This window comes from Cetorhinus maximus, chromosome 3 (genome assembly GCF_964194155.1).
Source record: "Cetorhinus maximus chromosome 3, sCetMax3.hap1.1, whole genome shotgun sequence".
Lineage (NCBI taxonomy): Eukaryota > Metazoa > Chordata > Chondrichthyes > Lamniformes > Cetorhinidae > Cetorhinus > Cetorhinus maximus.
Genome location: NC_135881.1, coordinates 18,240,236 through 18,254,234, shown reverse-complemented (window position 1 = coordinate 18,254,234; position 13,999 = coordinate 18,240,236). Strand labels below are relative to the sequence as shown.

Below are 13,999 nucleotides of genomic sequence, written 5' to 3'. Positions count from 1 at the left end.
TTTCATGTATTTCATGATTGTATTGTGGGAAGATCATTAGAAATAGAAAATAAAGCTGTCATTTGAGTGTGATCAAGTGCTGCTTTTCTGTAAAGAAGATTAGTGGTACTGCTCTGTCTTATCCAAATTTTTAACTTTATTTCACCTCATAACATTTTATATTGTGCTGCACTAGACTGACTTGCTTACATCATTACAGTTCATAGGCAGAAATTTCCCCCAGTTGGGGGGGGGGCGGGTTGTGCAGCGGCGGGCGCAAATCTGATCGGCACCCCAGATCGGGTCCACGCCGCCATTTTACGAAGACGGGTGGGGGGGGATTCCCTGAGATGGGGCCTGCGCGTGCACATGAAAGAGTGCAGAAATCTCCCTGAGGCATAGAGGTGTTTTAAGACATGTCCCCTCTTGACAGTGTTACATGAGCTGGGAAATGTCAAGGAACATTAATGAAAAAATTTATTTAATTTATAAACCCTTCATGGAACTTCATCCCACCCGTGGATGAGGTTCCATGAAAAATGCGAAGGCCGCCTGGGCTCGTCACCTGTCTGCCAACCTTAAGGTTGGACGAGCAGCTCAGTTAATATCTTTAATTGATATTTAAATGGCCTTAATAGGCATTTGACAATTTGGCGGGCATGCAGCTGACTTGGGTAGATGCCCGCCGACCTGAAAGTCTGAATGACACACCGTGACGTTGGGACGCACGCCCGACGTCACCACACGTCATTTTACACGTCGGCAAGCAGGCACCCGCAAGCCGACCCGAAAATTCTTCCCCATGTTTTCATTGCAAACCATAAATACGTTCTACGTTGCCGCTTAAAGTTGTAATTTGATGAAATTTCTTATCAGAAAGGAATATATTAGCACATTAGTATCAAATTGCTCTGTACTATTTTAAGCATTTTAACCAACTTTTAAAGTAAACTGGTTAACGAATGCATTAAAATAGTACATAGAGGAATTTGATATGAACAATCTGACATTACCACAAGCTTGCTAAGGTGGAATGTAAAAATGAAATATAAAATTTGGCACCTTCAATGAATTATGAGAACCAGACATCACCATAGTAGAAGGACAAAGAATGTGATTGTATTTGATGATTTTTAAAAAAATTAATTGGATGAATGTTGGTTAGGCCAGCATTTATTGCCCATCCCTAATTTCCTTTGTTCAGTGGGCATTTAAGAGTCAAACACATTGCTGTGGGCCTGGAGTCATATGTAGGCCAGACCAGGTAAGGACAACAGATTTCCTTCCCTAAAGGGACATTAGTAAACCAGATGAGTTTTAACAACAATCGGCAATGGTTTTATGGTCACCATCAGACTTTTAATTCCAGATTCCACCATCTGCCGTGGTGGGATTCAAACCCAGGTCCCCAGAGCATTACCCTGGGTCTCTGGAATAGCAGTCCAGTGACAATATCACTACGCCACCACCTCCCTGTGAAGGTATTTCAATTGCAAAGTTTCATATGAGACCGTAAAATTTCACATGCAAGTGTAAAGTTTCACAATCGGTGGAAACTAGAGCAAGTTACTCTTGAGAACAGCTCACTTAATCAAATTTCAGTTAAACATGGGAAGATTCATTTGCTCTCATTCAGTAAAGTTATACAGGAAGACTCTAGTATTTTGTCCTTCAGATTTGAATTGTATGTTTAATCATAAGGGGTGATATACCTACTGAAACATTTGAACATAGAGGGGTAGAAATTGATTGTGGTCTATTTTTGGCGCTATAACTAGTCTTCACTTCAACTGGCTGGCCCAAGGCTGACCCAAAATTGTTCCTTGGTCTCATTGACAATTCTTTACATGTGGTGCTGACATTTGATATATTTCCAGGCTCACGAATCTCAAGGGGACAGTGTAAACTTCAGGAACAGGCATAGAGCAACTGGCGTGGGGCAAGTTTACAAAGACTGTGGAATCAGGGGCGCCCTCCTGTTCCTCCTGGTTCCATGGCAATGATTTTAAAAACGTTGTTTTAAGTTAAATATTGTTACAATCCCCATAGAGAGCAATAACTTTCAAGGAGAGGGATGAATTTCCCAGTGACCAGCAGAAAGAATTGCCAGATAAGATTTTACATTTTAAGACTTCTTACAGTAACAAACAAACTAAAATCAACATGGGCTAAATATTACTTAATGGGTAACTAATACATCAAACTAAAGATGAGGTACTTCCCCTCTAACCAACTAACCCAACAAAGTACTTTACAATATGTTTTTATTTTATGCCTCGCTCCCAGCAGATATGTAGCCTTGAAGATTAAGTCCCAAATTCCTCCAGGCTTTTCAGCAGGCACCCTTCTCCCTGCCACACCAGTGTGAGTCTAGCAGTGTCCTTCGATGCAAGCATTGAGAACTGCATGCGGCTGCAGTTTAAACGTGGCGCCCGGCATGAGATAATAGCACGGCAGGCAAATCAGAGGCCAATGAGACAGGGTGTTTCCTGTGGCTGCATAATTAATGAGCTGGGAAGGGGACAATACGGCGCGAAACCAGCCATTGAGGCCGGCGGGTAAAACGTAATTTTTCAAGCCCAGTACTGCACTTAGTGCAAACCTGGGACGATTCCAGCCCATTTCTATACAAAAATAGCTGCTCATATTTTATGTGAAGGTGTGAAACCTGTCACTTGAGTTTCAATAGGTTTTGGTTACAGATCACATTGACCTGCCTTTGGGCAGAATTAGTATGATCACCATCCATCATTCCAGAACCATCCTGTTTTAACTTAAAATAAAAGAGACATTTTAAAATATTACTGTCTTATAAAGCCTTGTTTCCATACCGATATTACTTTTTGCTGATAGCTACAACTTACGCTGCAGTGCCAACTGAAGAATCATGAGGGGAATAGGCTCACATTCTACTTTATTTATTGGAAACAAATTTACTAGAATGGCCCTTAAGTAGGCATTAGGGCCTTCAATTACATATGCAAGATGATTAAAGGCTACTTTAGGTGGCCACGCAGGTTGCCTAAAAAATGCACTCAATTAATTTAGCAGTGGTTCTGAAAGTGTATGCAGATTGAGTGCTGGCTATCCCACTGCTGAGAATGCATTCTTTGTGATTTAAGTCTGCAGTTGTGACATGGTTATTTAAAAATGAGAATCATTTTCTTCTTTCCTGTTGATATTCCTTGTAAATGGAAGATTGAAATTTGATAAGTCTTATGAAATAAATTTATTATATGAAATAAATGTATTTGGTTGTATTTCAGCTGCACCAATCATCTTGCAAAAAGAACTACAGAGCATAGAAGTGGAGGAGTATGACACAGGGACCCTACATTGTGAACTTTCAAAACCTAATGTTCCCGTTACCTGGAGGAAAGGATCATTGTTGATCTCTCCAAACGAGAAGTACGAAATGAAACAAGAAGGTCCTATACAAATATTGCAGATTCATGACTTAAAATCGGAAGATGCGGGAGACTATACTTGTTCTTTTGGGGATCAGCAAACTACAGGTTCCGTAACTGTGAAAGGTAGGTTTATAGATTAATAAGGAAAACAATTGGGAAAGTAATCAGGAAAGCTAATAGAATGTTATTGTTTATTGCAAGGGGAATCGAATACAAAAGTAGTGAGGTTATGCTTCAGTTGTACAGGGCACTGGTGAGACCACATCTGGAGTAATTCCTTATTTAAGGAAGGTTGTAAATGCATTGGAAGCAATTCAGAGAAGCTTTACTAAACCAAAATCTGGATTGGTATGAAAGCAAAATACTGTGATGCCCTGAAGAAGTCATACAGATGTGAAACATTAACTCTGTTTCTCTCTCCACAGATGCTAAGTTTTCCAGCATTTTCTGTTTTTATCATTAATACCTGGATTAGGTGAGGAAAGATTGGACAGGCTAAGCTTGTATACACTGGAGTTTAGAAGAATAAGAGGTGACTTGATTGAAATGTTAAAGATCCTGTGGAGTCTTGACAGGGTCGATGTGGAGAGGATGAGAGAATGGCTGTCCACATGTGCGTCGGTTACCTACCAGTCATGAGCCAAGTGGTTAGTGGATAGTCCTTGTCACCCAGTAGCCACTAGTTTTGTTGTTGTGGCTCAAATGCAGATGGTACAGTGGATTTCCACAGAATAAAGCCATCATGAATACTGGTGCTGGGCATTGACCCGCACGATACATTGAGTATAGTTACGTACTAGCTAGGCATTGAGGGAATGGTATCTCTTCCGGTTGCAGTACATCTCGGTACAATGTAAGACATGGAGTACCTAACGTAACTCCATTTACATTGGTTAAAGACTCGTGGCGCCTGCAAAGCAAATTGTGTACAGTCAGGGCCACCCTGTACCATGGGGAAGCCTGCAATCCTTGCGCCGCCATGTGCTCCCCCCATCTACCTCTCTCTGACAAGGGAGAATTAAATGTTTCATGGTGATCTCCATTGTAGCAGCAGTGGATGGCAAACCGAGAGGTGTTGGAAGAGACCAGTCACTTTAAAGTTCATGGCCAAAGTCACATTCACAGCTTCTGGTATTGCAGACCTTTCCCTGCCCTGAGTCTGAAATTATGGCTGCTGCAAGTGAAATATATCAATGAGCAGCTGTTTCTTGAAGCAGACACGTCTAACACACTGGGTGAGATTTTGTTGGCAATGACGCAGTCCCGATGTTAGGATGTAAAGTGTTGGGAGTGTTAGGAAATAGAGATAGTTTAAGTAAGATATATGTGTATTTGAGTGTATTAACAATAAGGTACATCTTTAATGTTTATGTTTGATTTGTATTTCTGAATTTGTCTGTTAAGAAAAGAGAAGTTGAGTTTTAGTTTCACTTTAAAAGATGCCTGCATTTTAATGAAGATTTTATAACTCTTGAAGGGGGAAACAAACAAGGTAGGAAAAAAACTGTTGTTACCTAGCAACAGAGTTCCAGAGAGGGGGACATACCCACACACACACACACACACAGACAAAGAGAAAAAAAGCAGCAGTTTAAGTTCAGTTGGAAGAAAGTGCCAGAACAGGCAGGACATGAAGAGGGTCAGATAGAAAATTCCAAATTAAACTTGAAGACAGCAGCCAAGAGAGACTGGGCAGGAGAGGAAACTGTAGAAGCAGGTTAGAGGAACTAAGGAAGAAAGTCCTCAAATCCAGGGGAGTGGAAAAGGAAAGGTCCCAAGAGGACATTCTAGTCAAAGGAAGAACAGGAGTCTGGAAAAGGTCCTGTCCTGTGGAAGTGAAAGTAAGGAGCAGAGAGGAAAGTTCCAAGCTTCAGGCTTAAGAGGAAGAATATTTAAAGCAAAAACGGCTTGTGAGAAGTCAGAAAGTCCAAAGAGACAACTGAAGGTCTGTAATTCTTTACTATGGGTATGTGAAGCAGTGGTGCACTGTTGACAGCTGAGTCAGTGAGAGACAGTGCATGGAAGAAAGCTTGAATGTACGTGGCGATCCAGGAGAGAGGAACTTCAGAAGGAGAGTTTGAAACCCTGGAGGTGGATGTGTGTGGAAGGCATCTGAGAGAAAGCATCAGTTTGGGAGCAGATTCCAAAGTGAGTTCTTGGGAGAGTGGAGATTGGAAATCCTCATTTGAAAGACAGGTTCAATGAGACTAGTTGGCTCACGGTATGACAAGCATCTGGGGGGAGTTCAGGAGAGATCCATAGTATCTGGCTGAGGTGGCATCTGTCACTTGGTTTCAGAATGTGGTGTATCTGACCACAGTTCGCCTATTGGTTTACATGAACTGTGTAGTTACTGTGAATATTAGAGTATAAAATAGCTTCTGTAACTTGTATTATCCTTATGAATCTGTATGTATCTGTAAAGGTATAGTTGTGGGTAAAGGAGTATTGTAATATAGTTAATCTTTTCTTTGTTAATAAATGTTTTATTATTTTATTAAAAGTTCATCAGCTGACTCCTGTGACTTTGCTCAGTAGCTACTCTCCACGTATCTAAACAAAAAAATAAAAGTTAGGATCTATCAGGCTGGGTTCCACCCTGGGATTTGGCTTGTCCAATAGTAACATCAGCTGGGATCATAACAGGAGGGCGTGTATTACAGAATGGTGTCTCTTAAACAAACCTTCAGAGTCTTCAGTAGGTTAACTGTAAGTCTTTATTAACAAGTAGAACTATTTACAAATGTACAGTAAAGGGTACAGGCTAGGAACTATCTCCATGCTTAGGTCTTTTCCCGTCTCTGCACAACACCACACTGACCCCTGGATCTGGGTCATGTGCCTTCTTACATCATTGTGTGGGCGGTACTGTACTCAGTCTCGCATTAAACCTGTATGTGTCAGACTCTTATGCTACGCTCCTCGCCCCCCCCCCCAGTCTTTATCCAGTGTACATAGCGTTACACTGGTTTACTTCATGTCTTACATTGTTTTCAGTCTCATGCATTTACAATGTTGTTACCACATATTTACTACGTTATTGCTATTACTATATTAGCCTTATTATAACATTCTTCTCCCTTTAAGTGCTTGAATTTACAGGTTCAGGCAGCCTGGAGGCCTTATAGTCCTTCCATATCTTGTTCACTGCTCTGTTGGAGGAGTGGTAGGCTCTATTGTTTAAGGTTCTTCCTGTTGGCTTGGAGTTTGGACTAGAATTTGAGAATGCTTTCATTCTTTTCTTCCATTCCTTTGTGTTGAACCGCACTTGGTTGGTTCGGCTGTTGCATTGATCAGTGGTTGCTGCTACTCTAACTCGTTTCTTGCGGGGTGGACAAACATTGTATTTGTCTCTTGGGACTTTCTTCTCTTCTTCTTTTGTCATTTGGGCTGTCTTGATGTATATGGACATTGACGTTTCAATATGGAACCATCATACGTACCTGTTTAACAATTTTAGACAAATTTTTGATTATTTTCCTCTTTCTCTGTTGTTTTTTGAGCTTATGGGTCTTTTCACAGAATCACACAGTGCAGAAGAGGCCCTTCGGCCCATCAAGTCTGCACCGACACGTGAGAAACACCTGACCTACCTACCTAATCCCACTTACCAGCACTTGGCCCATAGCCTTGAATGTTATGACATGCCAAGTGCTTATCCAGGTACTTTTTAGAGGATGTGAGGCAACCCGCCTCCACCACCCTCCCTGGCAGCACATTTCAGACCGTCACCACCCTCTGGGTAAAAAAGTTTTTCCTCACATCCCCCTAAACCTCCTGCCGCTCACCTTGAACTTATGCCCCCTTGTGACTGACCCTTCAACTAAGGGGAACAGCTGCTTCCTATCCACCCTGTCCATGCCCCTCATAATGTTGTACACCTCGATCAGGTCGCCCCTCAGTCTTCTCTGCTCCAACGAAAACAACCCAAGTCTATCCAACCTCTCTTCATAACTTAAATGTTTCATCCCAGGCAACATCCTGGTGAATCTCCTCTGCACCCCCTCCAACACAATCACATCCTTCCTATAATGTGGCTTGTCAACTACTTTGGTAAGTTGAGTTGTCTTCATCTCAGAGTTATCTGCAGAGCTCTTATATAAGTTTGACAAGTTCACCTGGGCATTCAGTTCTGTTTGAAATATTTCTTGCCTGGTCACTGACTGTTGTTTAGACTCTGTCAGTTTGTTCGTTAGATCCTCATTGTGTTTCTTAGAATTCTCCTTATCTGCTTTCATAGTCTGTATTTGCCCTTACATATGCACCTCATAAGAACATAAGAAATAGGAGTAGGTCATTTGGCCCCTCAAGCCTGCCCCATCATTCAATAAGATCATGGCTGATCTGCCGCAGGCCTCAACTCCTCTTTTGTGTCAGTCCCTCATCACCCTCAACTCCCTGATATTTCAAAAATCTTTCTCCCTCCTCTTTAAATACTTGCAGTGATCTAGCATCAACAACTCTCTGGGCTAGAGAATTCCAGACATTCATTACACTCTTGAGAGAGGAAATTTCTTCACATCTCAGTTTTAAATGAGTGTCCCCTTATTCTCTAACTATGTTCCCTAGTTCGAGATTCCCCCACTAGTGGAAACATCTTCCCAACATCTACCCTGTCAAGCCCCCTCAGAATCTTGTACATTTCAATAAGATCACCCCTCATTCTTCTAAACTCTAATGAACAAAGGCCTAACCTGTTTAGCTATTATTGATAAGTCAACCCCTTCATCCTAGGAATCAGCCTGGTGAATCTCTTTTGAACTGCTTCCAATAGCAGTATATCCTTTCTTAAATACAGGGACCAAAAATGTACACAGTACTCCAGGTGCGGCTTCACCAACACCCTGTACAGTTGTAACAAGACTTCCTTATTTTTAAACTCAAACCCCTTAGCAATACAGGCCAAAATTCTATTTTCCTTCTTAATTACTTGCTGCACCTGCATGCTACCTTTTTGTGTTTCAAGCACAAGAACACCCAGATCCCTCTGTGCTGCACTTTTTTGGAGTCTCTCTCCATTTAAATAATAGTCTACCTTTTGATTCTTTCTTCCAAAGTGCATGACCTTGAGTTTTGGCCACTCACTCAACCTTTCTAAGTCCCCTTGCATATTCCTTATGTCCTCATCACAACATGCCTTCCCATCTATTTTTGTATCATCAGCAAATTAGGATTCAATACACTCTGCCCCTCCTCCAAGTCATTAATATAGATAGTAAATAATTGAGGCCCTAGGACTGATCCTTGTGGCACTCCACTATTAATGTCTTTCCAACCTGAAAAAGACCTATTAATCCCAACTCTTTGTCTCCTGTGTGTTAACAAATCCTCAATCCATACTAATACATTACCCGCAATACTGTGAGCTCCTATCTTGTGCAATAACCTTTCATGTGGCACCTTATCGAATGCCTTCTGAAAATCCAAATGCACTACATCTACCAGTTCCCCTTTATCAACTCTGCTTGTTAGATCCTCAAAGAAGGCCAGCAAATTGGTCAAACATGATTTCCCTTTCACAAAACCATGTTGACTCTGTTTGATTACGTTACGCTTTTCTAAATGTCCCGCTATTTCTTCCTTCATAATGGACTCTATCATTTTCCCAATGACTGGCCTATGGTTTCCTGTTTTTTGTCCCCCTCCCTTCTTTAATAGGGGCATCACATTAGCGCGTTTCCAATCTGCTGGGACCCTCCCGGAATCCAGTGAGTTCTGGAATATTTCGACCAATGCCTCCACTATCTCTGCAGCCACTTCCTTTAAAATGCTTGGATGCAGGGCATCAGGTCCTGGCGACTTGTCTGCCTTTAGTCCTATTAGTTTGTCAAATGCTTTGTCCCTCGTGATGGAGACTGTGACAAGATCTTTCCTCTCATTAGCTCCTTACTTATCTGATATCTTTGGGATGTTTATAGTGACCTCCACCATGAAGACCGATGCAAAATATTGCTTTAAATTATCTGCCATTCCCTGTTCCCCGTTATCAATTCTCTAGCCGCATCCTCCAAGGGTCCCACACTCACTTCAGCCACTCCCTTTGTTTTTATGTACCCATAGAAGCTCTAGCTCTTTGTTTTTATATTTCTTGCCAATTTACTTTCATAATCAATTTTTTCCCTCTTTATTAGCTTTTTAGTCATCCGCTGCTGGTTCCTAAGAAATTCCCAATCCTCTGGCCTACCACTAGTTTTCGCCGCTTTGTATGCCATAGTTTTTGATTTGACACTCTCCTTGATCGCCTTTGTTAATCACGGGTGGTTCATCCTCCTCATCGAGTCCTTCTTTTTGACCGGGATAAATTTTTGCTGAGCGTTATGAAATATCTGTTTAAATGTCTGCCACTGCTCACCCACTGACCTTCCCCTTAGTCTATTTTCCTCTGCTTTCGACAACTCTTTCTTCATACCTCTGTCATTGCCCTTATTTAAGTTGAGGACACTGGTTTGAAACCCTAGTTGCTCGCCCTCAAACTGAATTTGAAATTCTACCATGTTGTGATCACTACCCCCTAGAGGATCCTTAACCACGAGATCTCTTATTAATTCCACCTCATTACACATTACTAGATCTAAAATAGCCTATTCCCAGGTAGGTTCTGCAACGTATTACTCTAAGAAACAATCCCTGATGCACTCTACAAATTCGTCTTCCATGTTACCACTGCCAATCTAATTTATCCAGTAGATATGCAGATTAAAATCACCCATGACAATTGTAGCGCTCTTCTTACTCACCTCCATTATTTCCCAATTTATACTTTGTCCTACAGTGAGGCAACTCTTCGGGAGCCTATAGACCACTCCCACCCATGACTTCTTCCCCTTACTATTCCTTATTTCCATCCAAACTGATTCCACATCATGATCTATTGCACCTATATCACTACTCAACACCGCAGATACTTTCCTTTATTATCAAAGTTACCCCACCTCCTTTTCCTTTTTACCTATTTTTCTGCAACACCTTTGAATATTGAGTTCCTAGTCTTGGTCACCCTGCAACCACGCCTCTGTAATAGCTATCAAGTCATATCCATTTATTTCTCTTTGTGCCATCAAGTCATCTATCTTGTTACAAATGCTGCATACATTCAGATAAAAAGCCTTAAGCTTTGACTTTTTACCATTATTGCACATTCTAGTTCTGCTTTTTGCAGCACTCTTCTGCTTATATTTTCTGCCCCTTCCTGTCACACTTTGATTATCGTTCACCTCTTCTCTTACCCTGCACCTCTGCTCTCTCATTTCTTTTTGATTTTTTAAACTTCCCTTCAATTGAACCCTCCCCCCATTAATTAGTTTAAAGTCCTATCTACAACCCTAGTTTTATGATTCTCCAGGACACTGGTCCCAGCATGGTTCAAATGAAGCCTGTCTTAATGGAACAGCTCTCCCCTTCCCCAGTACTGGTGCCAGTGCCTCATGTTTCGGAACCCACCTTTGAGCCACGCATTTACCTCTCTAATCTTATTTACTTTACGCCAATTTGCATGTGGCTCACATCTGGAGATTATTACCTTTGTGGTTCTGCTTTTTCATTTAGCCCCGAGCTGCTGGTAGTCCCTCAGCAAAACCTCTTTCCTAGCCCTACCTATGTCGTTGGTACCTATGTGGACCATGACAACTTGATCCTTCCCCTCCCTGTCCAAGTTTTTCTCCAGCCCAGAAGAGACGAGCTTAACATTGGCACCAGGTAGGCAACACAGCCTTCGGTACTCTCTGTCTTTGCTGCAAAGAACAGTATCTATTCCCGTAACTATACTATCCCCTATTACTACTACATTTCTGTTTTGTCCCCCCCAGTTGAATGGTGCTCTGTACCACGGCACTGTGGTCAGTTCAATGCTCGTTCTCCCTGTAGTCTGTGCCCTTGTCCAAACCGGGAGCAAGAACCTCACACCTATTGGACAAGGGAACTGGCTGAGGCTCCTCTAAAGTGAAATTCTGGATCCTTATACCTCCTCACTCGCAGTTGCTGCCTCACTGTAGAACAAAGTATAAATTGTGTCCCTGACCATGGTCTAAATTTTATGTAATTAATCTAAGGGGTGTGATTTTCTCCTGAAACACAGTGTCCAGGTAGCCCTCCCGCTCCCTGATATGTTGGAGTGCCCGCAGCTCGGGCTCCAGCTCATCGACTCTGAGCCGAAGTTCCAACACTTGTTGCAGATGTGGTCACCATGGATCACACCAGTGTCCGCCAGCTCCCACATACTACAGCTGCAACACATCGCCTGCCCAACCATCTCTATTCTATTTAATTAATTAATTTGGGTTTTAAATATTTTAAAAGTAAATTTCTTAACTGTACTCTTCAGCTGTAATAATGTCTCCTGATTCAATCCACTTGGCCAATCAGAAGGGACACAGAAGAGATACCCACCAATCACCTACATGTTTTCCTTTGATGTCACACTTCGGCTCTGACCGGTATAAACAGGACCTCCTCTCACACTCTCCTCTAGGTGCTGCTGACGGTCTATCCTAGGGACTTCCTCTCGCATTCTCCTCTAGGTGCTGCTGACTGCCTGGCTTGGGGTCCTCCTCTCACACTCTGCTCTAGGTGCTGCTGACTGCCTGTCCCAGGGTCCTTCTCTTGCACTCTCCTCTTGGTGCTGCTGACTGCCTGTCCCAGGATCCTCCTCTTGCACGGTTCATTAAAGACTTTAGTTTATCATGCGTATTCAAAGGTATATACTCAGCTTGAATCTTGCACTTCAAATATTCCAGTTCAGCTTTGGTATGAACATTTTCTGATTTTACTTCTGCATTTTGTCACTCCACCTGCCATAGGGCTGTTTCCTTGACGTTCATTACCAGCTGCTGGTATAGTTCTAGAATAAAGTTGGGGTCTTCAAAAGGGTATTCCTTTGGGACTTCTGAAAAGTTCCCTGCCTCTATGGTGCCCTCGTCTTGTTTGTTCAAGTACAATCTTAATACCTTTCGTCGCTTTGCTGGGGGTTTTCTATGCCTCTTTTTAAGCTCTACACTCTCCACAGCTTGAAGATTAACATATTCATCAAAGGCTACTAATAGTTCCCTGAGGCTGGTTGGGGATTCACCAATGCTTTGCATTAGGATAACATGATCTACAAGCTCATCAAACCAACACAAGAAGGTAGTAACCTGGGCTTCCTCTGATTTTTTTACTGAGACCTGATGTACTCCAGTAATGTGAAAGATCACTTCTCAAGGATGCCACATTTCCCATTTGGATTGGCACTTGGATTAGTTCAAATTGAGTTGGAAGTGTTGAATTGTGATCCATTTCAAGATGGCATCTCCATTGACTCTGAGACAAAGGGATTTCCCACACTTGCTGGGTTGGCGCATTTCATAAAATGGTGATGGCGTGCTTCTTCAAGAAGACTCTTAGCAATAGCTCCATGGATCAGCCGTGTGCCAACTTCTTTTGTTCTGTAGTTTGCTATGCCTTTTTCCAAACTTTTGCAACAATTGTGACATTCCCAACACTTTCAATAATTAATTCTTTTTTCTAACCTTTAGTGAGCTCAGAGGCTACATGTTGAGGCCCCGACTCGGGGATTGGGTTTTAGCAACAGGTTTCTTTAGAACGATGCTTCTGATACTGAATAAGTTAAAGGGTTCTCAGAACTTGTTGCAGCCTATAACTTTAAAAGATTTAGCTCACCCTTGCAGGTTCTGCCAACTCTGTACTCTGAAGCTTCTGCAGGAAGGAATTTTAAATCTCTACCTTCAGCTTCCAGGCCTTTTCTCTGGAGTGTTTTCTGGTGATTTTTTTTCCTCTGCACGCTCTGCTTTTTTTGGAAGCTTTTTTCAAGTCAGAAGGCTTTGTTGAAGTTTTTTCTTAATCTTCCAGCATTTCAGTTTGTTTCAGCATTTTAGTAAAGTTGTGGGTTTTGATCTCCTTCTGCCACAATGTTGAGAGGGTGTTGGTTATATAACGATGTCTATTACTGATAAAAGATATTTTGTCGAAGCTTTTAGTCTTGTACTCATTAGGACAACCGCAAGAATATCAATTCAAGGGGAAGCAACAACTTTATACTGTATGAGAAGAGAATGCTGATTGGTTGGCAAGTGGACTCTGATTGGTAGAGGTGTTGCCATGCAGAATGCAGCAGTTAATGGTGACTGACAGTTAGCTGTCAAGCATTGTTTGAAATTTTAAACCCGGCAGTTTGACTTTGATTGGTCAAGGCATTGCCCTGAGGAATGAACCAACGAATGGCTGTCACTTATTTTGTTTAACATGGCTCCCTTGTTATGACACAGCAGTTGGTGAAGGCTGAGTTGTTTAAATCCCAGAGGGAAGCTTGAACAACTGTCATAACCTATATTTTCAATTGGTATGTTTGAGATACAGCTCTGAATTCAGGAATAAAACCACCAAGCCTCAAGAGGTTTTTTATATAAAACTAAATTAAACATTAACAACAAACTTAAACACATACACATGTCTACAAATTACTACCATAATAACTTTTAAACAAATTCCCAGATTAATCAGTCCCAGGTAAATCTTCGCCAAGGCCAGAATCCTCGGGTCGGCATGCAGGGGCTAATCATGGGCGGCGATTGGCTGCGCGCCCACCCGCTCCCACTCAGCCCTCCTGACGGGGAGAA

General features: G+C 42.0%; 1 protein-coding gene across 1 annotated transcript in view; it reads left to right on the top strand.

The window, feature by feature from the left end:
* Nucleotides 1–13,999, top strand: part of obscnb (obscurin, cytoskeletal calmodulin and titin-interacting RhoGEF b) — a 691,209-nt gene that overhangs the window by 465,430 nt on the left and 211,780 nt on the right. The window contains exon 54 of the mRNA XM_078536828.1: nucleotides 3,246–3,512. Within this exon, the coding sequence (XP_078392954.1) occupies nucleotides 3,246–3,512 (267 nt within the window). The remainder of the gene's footprint in view (nucleotides 1–3,245; nucleotides 3,513–13,999) is intronic.